Here is a 12,870-nt window from a genome sequence, read left to right on the forward strand (position 1 = left end):
AAGTGAAGTCGCATAATCATGACCGACTCTTTGCGACCCCATAGACTGTAACCTACCAGGCTCCTCTGTCCATGGGATTTTCCAGGCAATAGTACTGCAGTGGATTGCCATTTGCTTCTCCAGGGGATCTTCCCAACCCAGGGCTTGAACCCTGGCCTCCCACATTGTAGACAGACGCTTTACCATCTGAGCCACCATCTCATGCGCTAGTAAAGTAATGCTCAAAATTCTCCAAGCCAGGCTTCAACAATATGTGAACCGTGAACTTCCAGATATTCAAGCTGGTTTTAGAAAGGCAGAGGAACCAGAGATTAAATTGTCAACATCCGCTGGGTCATTGAAAAAGCAAGAGAGTTCCAGAAAAACATCTATTTCTGCTTTACTGACTATGCCAAAACCTTTGACTGTATGGATCACAATAAACTGTGGAAAATTCTTTGAGATGGAAATACCAGACCACCTGACCTGCCTCTTGAGAAACCTATATGCAGGTCAGGAAGCAACAGAACTAGACATGGAGTAACAGACTGGTTCCAAATAGGAAAAGGAGTATGTCAAGGATACATATTGTCACCGTGTTCATTTAACTTATATGCGGAGAACATGAGAAACACTGGGCTGGATGAAGCACAAGCTGGAATCAAGATTGCAGGGATAAATAGCAATAACTTCAGATATGCAGATGTCACCATCTTTATGGCAGAAAGTGAAGAACTAAAGAGCCTCTTGATGAAAGTGAAAGAGGAGAATGAAAAAGTTGGCTTAAAGCTTAACATTCAAAAAAGAAGATCATGGCATCTGGTCCCATCACTTCATGGGAAATAGATGGGGAAACTGTGGAAATAGTGGCAAACTTTATTTTTGGGGGCTCCAAAATCACTGCAGATGGTGACTGGAATCAATAAATTAAAAGACACTCTTTGGAAGAAAAGTTATGATCAACCTAGACAGCATATTGAAAAGCAGAGACATTACTTTGCCAACAAAGGTCCATCTAGTCAAGGCCATGGTTTTTCCAGTGGTCAAATATAGATATGAGTTGGGCTATAAAGAAAGCTAAGTGACGAAGAATTGATGCTTTTGAACTGTGGTGTTGGAAAAGACTCGAGAGTCCCTTGGACTACAAGGAGATCCAACCAGTCCATCATATAGCAAATCAGTCCTGAATATTCATTGGAAGGACTGATGTTGAAGAGGAAACTCCAATATTTTGGCCACCTAATGTGAAGAGCTGACTCATTTAAAAAGACCCTGATGTTGGGAAAGATTGAAGGTAGGAGGAGAAGGGGACAGCAGAGGATGAGATGGTTGTATGGCATCATCGATTCAATGGACATGAGTTTGAGTAAACTCCGGAAGTTGATGATGTACAGGGAGGCCTGGCATGCTGCAGTCCATAGGGTCGTAAAGAGTTGGACACAACTGAGCGACTGAACAGAACTGAACTGAACTAGTTTCTCCAGATGCTCAGCTATACTAACATATTTTCTCTCTTTAATTATGGTTATTTTTGTTGGTGTGAAATAGTACCTTATTGTAGTATTAATTGATATTTCCCTAATCACTCGTGATTTGGGGCTTATTTTTATATGCTTTTTGACCTATTATATATATTCTTTCGTCTTCCCTGGTGGCTCAGCAGTAAAGAATCTGCATGCAATGCAGGAAACACAGGTTCAATCCCTCAGTCAGGAAGATCCCCTGAAGAAGGAAATGGCAACCCACTCTAGTATTCTTGCCTGGGAAATCCCATGGACAGAGGAGCCTGGAAGAAGCTCCAGTCCAAGAGGTCTCAAAAGAGTCAGAAGTGACTTGGCAACTAAGCAACAACAGCAACATATATTCTTTGGTAAAATAAATATATATATATATATATATATATATATATATTCAAGACCTTTGGTAACATTCTAGCTGAGTTACTTATTATTAATGTTAAGAATTAGCATAAAAAACTTGTTGTTGTTGATGTTCAGTCACCCTGTCATGTCCTACTCTTTGTAGGACATGACAGGGACTGTATGTCCTACATGGACTGCAACACACAGGCCTCCCTGTCCCTCACCATCACCCACAGTTTGCCCAAGTTCATGTTCACTGCATTGGTGATGCCATCCAGCCGTTTCCTCCCCTGACACCTTCTTCTTCTGCCCTCAATCTTTCCCAGCATCAGGGACTTTTCCAATGAGTCATCCATTCGCATCACATGACCAAAATGCTGGAGCTTCAGCATTAGGATCAGAGTGAATATTCAGGGTTGACTTCCTTTAGGATTGACTGATCTGATCTTTATGTTTTTGGGCTCCAAAATCACTGCAGATGGTGATTACTTTACCAACAAATGTCTGTCTAGTCAAGGCTATGGTTTTTCCAGTCGTGTGTATAGATGTGAGAGTTGGACTATAAAGAAAGCTGAGCACCGAAGAATTGATGCTTTTGAACTGTGGTGTTGGAGAAGACTCTTGAGAGTCCCTTAGACTGCAAGGAGATCCAACCAGTCCATCCTAAAGGAAATCAGTTCTGAATATTCATTGGAAGGACTGATGTTGAAGCCGAAACTCCAATATTTTGGCCACCTGATGTGAAGAGCCAACTCATTGGAAAAGACCCTGATGCTGGGAAAGATTGAAGGCGGGAGAAGGGGACGACAGAGGATGAGGTGGTTGGATGGCATCACCGGCTTGATGGACATGAGTAAACTCCGGGAGTTAGTGATGGACAGGGAGGCCTGGTGTGCTGCAGTCCATGGGATTGCAAAGAGTTGGATAGGACTGAGCAATTGAACTGAACTGAACTGATCTGGTCTCCTTGCAGTTCAAGGGACTTTGAAAAGTCCTCTCCAGCACCACAGTTCAGAGGCATCGATTCTTTGGTGCTCCACTTCCGTTACGGTCCTCTTCTCACATCCATACATGACCCTAGGGAAGACCATAGCCTTGAATACACGGACCATGTCAGCAGAGTAATATCTCTGCTTTTCAACACAGTCTAGGTTTGTCATTGCTTTCCTGCCAAAAAGCAATAGTCTCCTGATTTCATGGCTGAGGTCACAGTCTGCTGTGATTTTGAAGCCCAAGAAGGGGAAATCTGTCACTGCTTCCACCTTCTCCCCTTCTATTTGCCATGCGGTAATGGGGCTGAATGACGTGATCTTAGTTTCTTAATATTTAGTCTTAAGTCAACTCTTTCACTCTCCTCATTCACCCTCATCAAGAGGCCCTTTAGGGCCTCTACACTTTCTGCCATTAGAGTGGTATCATCTGCATATCTAAGGTTGTTGATGTTTCTCCTGCCTACCTTGATTCCAGCTTATAACATCCAGCCTGGCATTTCTCATGATGTTCTCAGCATATAGGTTAAAAAAACAGGGTTACAGCAGACAGCCCTGTCGTACTCCTTTCTCAACATTGAACCAATCAGTTGTTCCATACAAGGTTCTAAATGTTGCTTCTTGACCCACATACAGGTTTCTGAGGAGGCTGGTAAGATGGTCTGGTATTCCCATCTCTCTAAGAGCTTCCCACAGTTTGTAATGATCCACACAGTCAAAGGCTTGATCATGGTTGATGAAACAGAGATAGATGTTTTTCTGAAGTTCCTTTGCTTTCTCTATAATGCAGCAAATTTTGGCAATTTGATCTCTAGTTCCTCTTCCTTTTCTAAACACAGCTTGGACATCTGGAAGTTCTTGGTTCACATACTGCTGAAGCCTAGCATACAAGATTTTAAGCATGACCTCACTAGCATTGGAGATGTGTGCAATTGTTTGATGATTAGCACGTTCTTTGGTGTTACCCTTCTTGGAACTGGGATGAGGATTGACCTTTTCTACTCCTGTGGCCACTGCTGGATCTTCCAGATTTGCTGATTTAATGACATCCTCCTTTAGGAATTTGAATAGTTCTGCTGGAATTTCATTGCATCCACTAGGTTTATTAATAGCAATGCTTCTTAAGGCCCTCTAGACTTCATACTCTAGAATGTCTGGTTCTGGGGGACTAACCACACCATCATAGTAATTCAGTTCATTAAGATTTTTTTAATACAGTTCTTCTGTGTATTCTTTCCATCTCTTCTTGATCTCTTCAGCATTTACTAGGTCTCTACCTTTTTTATCCTTTATTGTGTCCATCTTTGGGCAGAATGCTCCCTCGATGTTTCCAATTTTCCTGAAGAGATCTCTGGTCTTTCCCCTTTTGTTCTTTTCTTCCAGTTTTATGCATTGTTCATTGAAGAAGGCCTTCTTGTCTCTTATAGCTATTCTTTGAAACTCTGCATTTAATTGGATGTACCTTTCCCTCTCTCGCCTGCTTTTCACTTGTCTTCATTCTGCTATTTGTAAAGCCTCCTCAGATAAACACTTTGACTCTTGCTTTCTTTTTCTTTGGGATGGTTTTGTTCACCACCTCCTGTACAATATTACAGACTGCTGTCCATAGTTCTTCAGGCACAGTGTTATAGTCCATTGAAGCTACTGGGAATTCACACAAGATTTGACTCAAGTCATATCTGGCTGGCTTAGTGTTTTTCCCAGTCTTCTTTAGTTTAAGCCTGAATTTTACTATGAGAAGCTGATGATCTGAGCCACAATCAGCTCCAGGTCTTATTTTTTTTTCACCGTATACAGTTTCTCCATCTTCAGCTACAAAGAAATGAAATCAATTTGATTTCAACATTGACCATTTGATGATGTCCATCTGTAAAGCTGTCTTTTGTTTAGCCTTTGCCTTTCTTCATTTTCATACCAAACTTAAGTGGTCTCTAAAGTGCTTTTTTTCTGTGTATTTTCTATATGATTACAGTATCAGAGGGCTATTGGAAATAGTTGATTTATTTAAAATATTAGGCACCAAAGGTGCTTTAGATCAGGGATTTTAATCTGGACCACTCTTACCATATCTTAGATTAACTCATCATAACCATATTATGTTTGTAATAAATTGCACTTGAGGCATGTGCCTATTAAATTTTCTGTAATAATATCATCCCTGCACTGGAGTCTTAGAGGAAGAATTTACTTTTAAGGAAAGTTGGTGTATCTGAATTCACTATGTTGAGACACAGGTAAAATATAGGATCTGGTTCATTGAACTTCTTGTGGTAGGAAGAGAGCTATCATTAAGCATAATCTGCTTCTTTTTCTGCTTTAAACATATCTAGCTCTTGAGTTCAAAAACAGTCTCTTTTTATCAAAAGGAGAAAGAACATGAAAGAAATGCATTTTATTTATTTTGTGTCTATGGTATATATTTTATTTTAGATTTGTGTTCTGTTTATTCTGGCTCAAGAGCCTTGTCTTTCAAAACTTGGTGAATAATGTTTTTAATCAGATTGTGCAACCCACAGTTAAATCTCACAGTTAAATATAATTTTAGAAATATCATATATTTTTAATTCCCAATAACATTTTTATCATAAGTTATTGTTGCCTGTACTTTTATTATATTTGGGATAAATATTTTATAACATTAAGTTAATTAACCAAACTGGATGACCACTATATTGCTCTTCTGATATGCAATAACTTAAATATACTTTTATGTCCTGTGATTTAATTTATGCTTTCAGAATTTCCATCACTCATATATTAATTGCTTTATAGAAAACAAATGATATTGTGTAACTCTGTGAGCTAAAGAAGAAATAGCAAGACACAAAAAAAATATTAGTTAAAGGCAAAGACTTTGAAAATATGGCTACAGATCTGGACTCATTTATATTGCAACTCTGTGATATATTAGCATTGGTTAATTATTCAGAATCTTAGATGATGAAATTTCATGAAATTGCTTGAGAATTAAAATGGACAGTATACATATAAATATATATAATATGTATCATATATTGCTTAATATAGCGCATAGGAACACAACAAATTTTAACTATTTTATTAAACTCCAAAAAATACGGCATTCATTCATTTAAATTCATTGCCTTTCCTTTAGGGAAATAGCAAGCAGTTAAGAAAACAGACAAAATACTGTACTGTCATAGAGCTTCCATTTTAAAAGAAATGGATCGATTTTAACTTGATTTTAAAAAATCCTATAGTACAAGACTTGTAGTATTTATAATCTACACTTAAATATGTAGCAACAACAACAACAACAAAAAACAACATAGTATTATACACAAGGTCATTGTCATGGAACTATCATGCCTGCTGGAAATAATAATTACAGAAATAGTTTTGCCTTTGTATTCTACATTTTGTTTTGAGGAAATAAGTATATTGTACTGAGAGCAAAAAATGATTTAAGTGAAAGGTAAAATACTGTCATAAAAGAATCAGGATTTTATAGCAGTTATTTTATAATATTAGATTACTTGACTGTATATGACTTTGCACAGTGGTGAAGAGAATTGAAACTTTTAAATCCTATAAAAATGAGATGCAATTAAATTCAGTTATAAAGTCCAGATTATTTTATTTATAGGTTATTTTTTGTTGTTGTTGTTCCATAGTGATTTAAATGAGGCTTTCTTGTTAAACTCTGTACTATCCGTATACACGAATACAATGCTTTTCTTAAATACTGTCTGAGAATGGAAAACTCCCTTTATATCTAGCATCTAGACTTGCTGATGTATCCTTGCTCTTTTAATTGTTTCTAAATTCCGACTAATCATGAGCAAGCAGAAATGGCTTGAGCTTTAAAGACTTGATAAAGTTAATTATTCCAAGTAGAAAGCCAGTTTTTCTCCCAGTGAAGGGTCTGCTTGCAATAATCATACTTAGCATGTTGCAACCTAACCGGTGATCAAATTAAATGATATCTGAAATCCTTTGTGATTAAACACAGATTAATCTATTGAATAAATAGTTACTTTGTTATTATTTGTTACTTGTGTATTAGATTATGTCCTTTCTACATCAAAATAGTATATTTCTATGTCTTATGAGTAACATAATATATAACATATTCCTTATGTTAATTGTTACTGATGTTTAATCAATATTACTATGTAATTATTTGAACTGGCACATTTTAAAAAATTATTTTGTTGAAATATAGCTGATTTACAATGTTGTGTTAATTTCTGGTGTACAACAAAGTGATTAAGTTTTTTATATATATATATATATATATATATATATATACACACACATACACATATACATTCTTTGTCATGTTTTTTCCATTGTAGCTTATCAAGGGATATTGAGTATCAGTTCAGTTCAGTTCAGTCACTCAGTCATGTCCAACTCTTTGTGACCCCATGGACTGCAGTATGCCAGGCTTCCCTGTCCATCACCAGCTCCTGGAGCTTGCTCAAACTCATGTCCATTGAGTCGGTGATGCCATCCAACCATCTCATCCTCTGTCATCCCCTTCTCCTCCCGCCTTCAATCTTTCCCAGCATCAGGGTCTTTCCCAATGAGTCAATTCTTCACATCAGGTGGCCAAAGTATTGGAGTTCAACTTCAGCATCAGTCCTTCCAATGAATATTCAGGACTGATTTCCTTTAAGATGGACTGGTTTGATCTCCTTGCCATCCAAGGGATTCTCAAGAGTCTTCTCCAACACCCCTTTTCAAAAGCATCAATTCTTCAGTGCTCAACTTTCTTTATAGTCCAACTTGTGGCTCAGCTGGGAAAGCATCTACTTGCAATGTGGGAGACCTGGGTTTGATCCCTGGGTTGGGCAGATCCCCTGGAGAAGAGAAAGGCTGCCCACTCCAGTGTTCTGGTCTGGAGAATTCCATGGACTGTACAATCTCAAAGAATCAGACACAACTGAGTGACTTTCACTTTCATATTGAGTATAGTTCCCCTTGAATAGGAACTTATTAGTGTCATTATGGAAATATCCAGTATTTGCTTTTTCAGTGATGTAAATCAATGTATATCAGTAAATATAATGATTGCATATGGACCTATATATTTTTTTCTTTTTACTCTGTGCATACATGTGTGCTAAATTGCTTCACTCATGTCTGACTCTGCGATCCTATGGATTGTAGCCCTCCAAGCTCCTCTGCCCATAGGATCCTCCAGGCAAGAATTCTGGAGTGGGTTGCTATCTCCTTCTCCAAGGGATCTTCCCAATCCAGGGATCAAAACTGTCTCTCACATCTCCTGCATTGGCAGGCAGATTCTTTACCACTAGCATCACCTGGGATACCCTTTTAGTCTATAAGCAACAATTTATTATGGTATGCAAAAATTAAATTAATTAGCAATTAATTTAATTGCAAATTAAAAAAGACAGGATTAAAAGCCAGATAAAAAAACTAATGTGTCTTTGACATATGTTAAATTTTATTTTCATCTATCTTTATATACCATTTTTCTATAAAACATGTTAAAAAGTATTTAGATATGTGCAATTTAAAGATAAAGATTGGTGACTCAAGTTAAAAATCTTATTAGCAGTATATTCCTATGTACAAAGTCAGACTTTCCATTATTTTTTTTTAATGAAAATATTCTTTTTTTCTGTTCAATTAGGGTCCACAAGGAAAACCAGGGCTTGCAGGACTTCCTGGTGCTGATGGGCCTCCTGTAAGTAGTAGTTACCTGGTCATTAAACTTTCCATATTTCATTTTCAAAAATAGATTTTACATGTGTTTAGAAGTGATTGTATAAATTCAATAATAAAAGCAAATTGAGCCAGTAATTAAACATTGATCTCTCTAAAATTCTATTTAATCATGTAGTTTCCATACTGCAAAATTTTTAAAGAGCTCCCAGTGGTCTTAGGACCACTCTCTGCCAGAATCTCATATTTTCCTACCTCTCACTTTTCTCTTAGTAGGCTCTACATTTTCTGTTGCTATACTTTTTGTTATGTCCTTTTCTTTTCATAGAAAATACTTTATATCTTCTCTTCCTTTTCAAAGAACATGTTTCTTGAGAGTCCAGGTGATATTCCTCATCTTTTGTAAGTTTCCTCAGACACTTTACATGAAAATTCATCTGTGTTCAGGGATTCCTTACTTTTCTAGAAATATAGCAGTGTTTATTATATCTTATCATATAGCAATAAATTATGCAATCATGTAAAATCCATGGTTGTTATTTGAAAACCTTTTATTTATGCTTTTTTTTTTCTCTTGAAACTACTTACTTAGAATTAAGGTATAAAAATTTTCATCCTGTTATTGCTTGTTTTCATTGAGTAGAGTTGTTTTGGAGCTGTGCATTTTTATTTACCAACTCTCAGTAACTTGATTAAAAACACCATTGGTGTTTATGATGTTGCTGTGTTTTAAATGTCCCACTGATGTTCTTAGTTGCCTTGTAAAGATGTGAGTATAATTATTTAATCAATATGCAAATAGAAGTTAGACTGAAACACTTTTATTTAAGACTAATTGAGATTGGGGTCAAACTGTTCATGAATAATATGCATGCTTTATGTGCTTTTCCCAAACTGTCTCTCAAGTTCATTATGTCATTGGTGAAATTTGCACCAAGCCAATATAAACTTATGTTTCTTTCCAAATGCTAGTTTCCAATATTATTTAAAGTTATATAGAGTGATGCAAAATATTTAATATATTTTGAAACATAAAGAGTAAAACCTCAACATGTGGAAAAAAGGGAACAATTTCATATTATATATTGCCATTAATATTGCATCTCATCAGTATATATTTTTGACAAATGTAGGGTCATCCTGGAAAAGAAGGCCAGTCTGGAGAAAAAGGTTCTCTGGTATGTTACAAAGTATTATTTAAATGTTCTGTCACCTTATCTCCTAGAGAAAATGCCTTGCTTTGGTCATTTCTATGAGATACATATATGTATATATATATATTTATTTGATCATTTAGGGCTATGAATATTAGAAAATAAGTAGCAAAAAATAGTTACTCTCCACCTTTAATATGTATTTACTTTCAAAAGAATGTTTGCTAACATTTAGGTATAAATCATGTCTCTAAAGTAACTTTTAATTTAGGGAATAAAAAAAGATATGTCTTAGATAACTTTTAATTCTATATTGGCAATTTGATCAATTAGATCAATTAGACTATCATTCTTGGTTTAAAAAAAAATTCTCATGATCAGAAATACATTCACATCTGCATATAGTATATGTGGAATACATGATCATAAATAATAATGAAATTGGACAAGAACTACTGAATATTGTTAAAGTGTTTATGTCACTTGAATTTGATATATATTTATTACTTTCTGATAATCTTTACATAAGATGGGATTGAAAGAGAAATAGTTATCAAAATATCTAAATAAAATATTAAAAGTAAAACTTATTCAACCTTAATACTACTTTTGGATTACAGTAGCAGGGTAAGATCATTTTTATGTAGAGTTGCTAATTTTAGATTCTTATTAAAATAGCATTACTATTGTATATTATATATTATTTCCTTTAGATAGAATAGTGAAATGAAGCCAGCTATGGAAGATATATAATTTTGATCATTTTCTTGATGTAAATGCTGTAAATTTAATGCCATTTTTTGGTTAGAAATTATTTATCCTTTTGGTTAATCTATAGCTGTTTTTTGTAGACATCAAGGACATCAGATTTTTTTCAATCTTAGAAAAGAAATTAATTATTAATATATGATTATTTATATTACTTCATATATTTATGACATTTATCTTACTTTAACATAAATATATGATATGTTTGTTCCTCATATCTGACTTTAGATATAAATGATAAGCTAGCAAATAAATTTTTACCAAAAGTGGAAAAATATCATCTTCTTAGAGATTATTTGGTAAAACTGTAGTATGTGAGTGAGGGACACTTTCAGTACATTATGTATTTAAATTGCATTGGGTCTTTTACAGGGCCCTCCTGGTCCACAGGGTCCCATTGGCTACCCTGGTCCCCGAGGAGTAAAGGTAAATAATATTATATTTTCCACATTATTTAATTTCAGTGTAAAATATTATAGTCATTTAATTCTTCTAATTTATTCCATAGGGAGCAGATGGTGTCAGAGGTCTCAAGGGCTCTAAAGGTGAAAAGGTAAAACATAATTTATTTAGGTGATTTTAATTGGTATTGTATAAAAAATTAAATTTATTCTATAGATATTTCATTTCTCAAATATATTGAATGGTTACTTATGTATCAGACACTGCAAGTCTAATAATTTTGGACTCTGTATCCTGGAAACTTTAAAAGAAAAGCTTTATATCCTTGGGTGAGGATGAAATTATAGAAGAAAAAAAAAAGGTATATCATACATAAAATCAATTCTGCTAAAGTTTTATTTTTACATGTCTTTAACTTTTCTAAATGATAAGATTGACCATATGATTGTATTTGTTAAGACTGGATTGGATCCAATTATATGCATAATAGAGGAATATTTATTCCCTTTTTTCTCTACTAAAATTTTCATTCTTAATAAATTGAAATAAAGTACAAAATAGGAATTAATTGTTGGAAGAAGAAGTCTTTGTATGTGATAATGCATGCATAGCAAAAGCTTAAATGAGAAGGAAATAAAGAGCAAAACCAAATAAATGTGAATGAAAGAATATGCACTCTTTTAAAGGATGCTTATAATTTAATTTGATGAAGAAAACAAAATTGAGATTTTTTTTTCATTAAATGGCCTCCCTGGTGGGAGAAATGTTTAAGATAAATGTAGAGCTCCTACGTCCTCAAAGATTATGTTGAAATGGAATGACACTACTCAGAACTGGTACTGCATTAATTCTTACTATATTACATTTTATAACACAAGGTACAAAGTGTTAAGGGAATTTCATGAGAAATATATGGAATATACATTTTTATTTCAAGGATAACTGTTTATTCCTACAGTCGTAATATTATTAAAAGCACCTTGAATGGATTTGATATCAGTAAGGAATAAATGACAAGAAGGGATGTATTTATTATATATGTTATATTTTATTTTCTGAAAATAATAAATAGGTAACATACTGAGGCATTGTCAAAGTATGCGACTATATTGTCAAGTCTACTGCATGAAAATATGTCATGTGTTTTAAATTAACTCAGCTACTTTGATTTGAATCCAATTCATCTTTATCATCTCAGTTGAACTTCAGGGTATAGTGTCTTACTGAGCTGACAACAGAGTGATGGCTTAGACAATGTTGAACTTGTAATTATTTGCAAGTAGCCTAGGCAAAAAAAAAAAAAGTGTATATATATATATATATATATAGTCTCAGTTTGGAACTTAGAATCTCAGTTTTTGTTGGTAATACATTTAAATATCAGTTCAAATTTTTTCTCTGGAATTAGTGCCCACCAAGAATTTTAGGGAAGGCAGTGTTTATATGAAAGGCAAAGAATTGGAGTGGGAAAGTTGTGAACTTTTTGGAAGGAGGGGTAGTGGCAAATGCAAAGGAAAATAAAATTATAGATGATGAGATATTTGTGAGAAGAAACATACTCAGGAAAAAAAATGTATATTGGTTATATGTAGGAAAAAAATTTTATATTATTGGTTATTTTGAGTGGCATATGGTCTCAGAAGAAACAAGTAGATATATAGAGAAATAATTAATATTTTTAATTGGGAATTAAACATTCTGAGTTCTGATGATAGCGCTCATAGTAAAGTTGTAAAGCTAACTTGTAAAATTAGGTTGCTTACTTTCCCTGAGCCTTATTTTAAGTCTGTAAAATGAGGACCTCATCCTAAAAAATCTCTAAGATATTTTTCAGTTGTACCTTTCATTCCATATCATATATTAACCTAGTAATATATTGTTTACCTAGATTTAGAGAAATTTGTATAAATTTTAATGGAAACTTTTTATAACAAGAATTCTTCCTATTTTCAAACTTTGTAAAGCACCATGAAATCGTAGTTAATTTTAATGTACACCATTTGTTTTTCTGAATATATATGATAATCAACCATTATCTCAAAAGAGATGAGGAAGGAAATT

The 12,870-nt window shown here is 34.3% G+C and overlaps 1 protein-coding gene across 3 annotated transcripts in view; it reads left to right on the top strand.

Moving 5' to 3' along the window:
* The window catches only part of COL11A1 (collagen type XI alpha 1 chain), a 224,976-nt gene that overhangs the window by 102,707 nt on the left and 109,399 nt on the right, over positions 1–12,870 (top strand). For all 3 annotated transcript variants that reach the window (XM_044944634.1, XM_025288198.2, XM_044944633.1), the window contains exons 25-28: positions 8,454–8,507; positions 9,619–9,663; positions 10,780–10,833; positions 10,916–10,960. In XM_044944634.1, the coding sequence (XP_044800569.1) occupies positions 8,454–8,507; positions 9,619–9,663; positions 10,780–10,833; positions 10,916–10,960 (198 nt within the window). The remainder of the gene's footprint in view (positions 1–8,453; positions 8,508–9,618; positions 9,664–10,779; positions 10,834–10,915; positions 10,961–12,870) is intronic.

Source organism: Bubalus bubalis, chromosome 6 (assembly GCF_019923935.1).
Source record: "Bubalus bubalis isolate 160015118507 breed Murrah chromosome 6, NDDB_SH_1, whole genome shotgun sequence".
Classification (NCBI taxonomy): domain Eukaryota; kingdom Metazoa; phylum Chordata; class Mammalia; order Artiodactyla; family Bovidae; genus Bubalus; species Bubalus bubalis.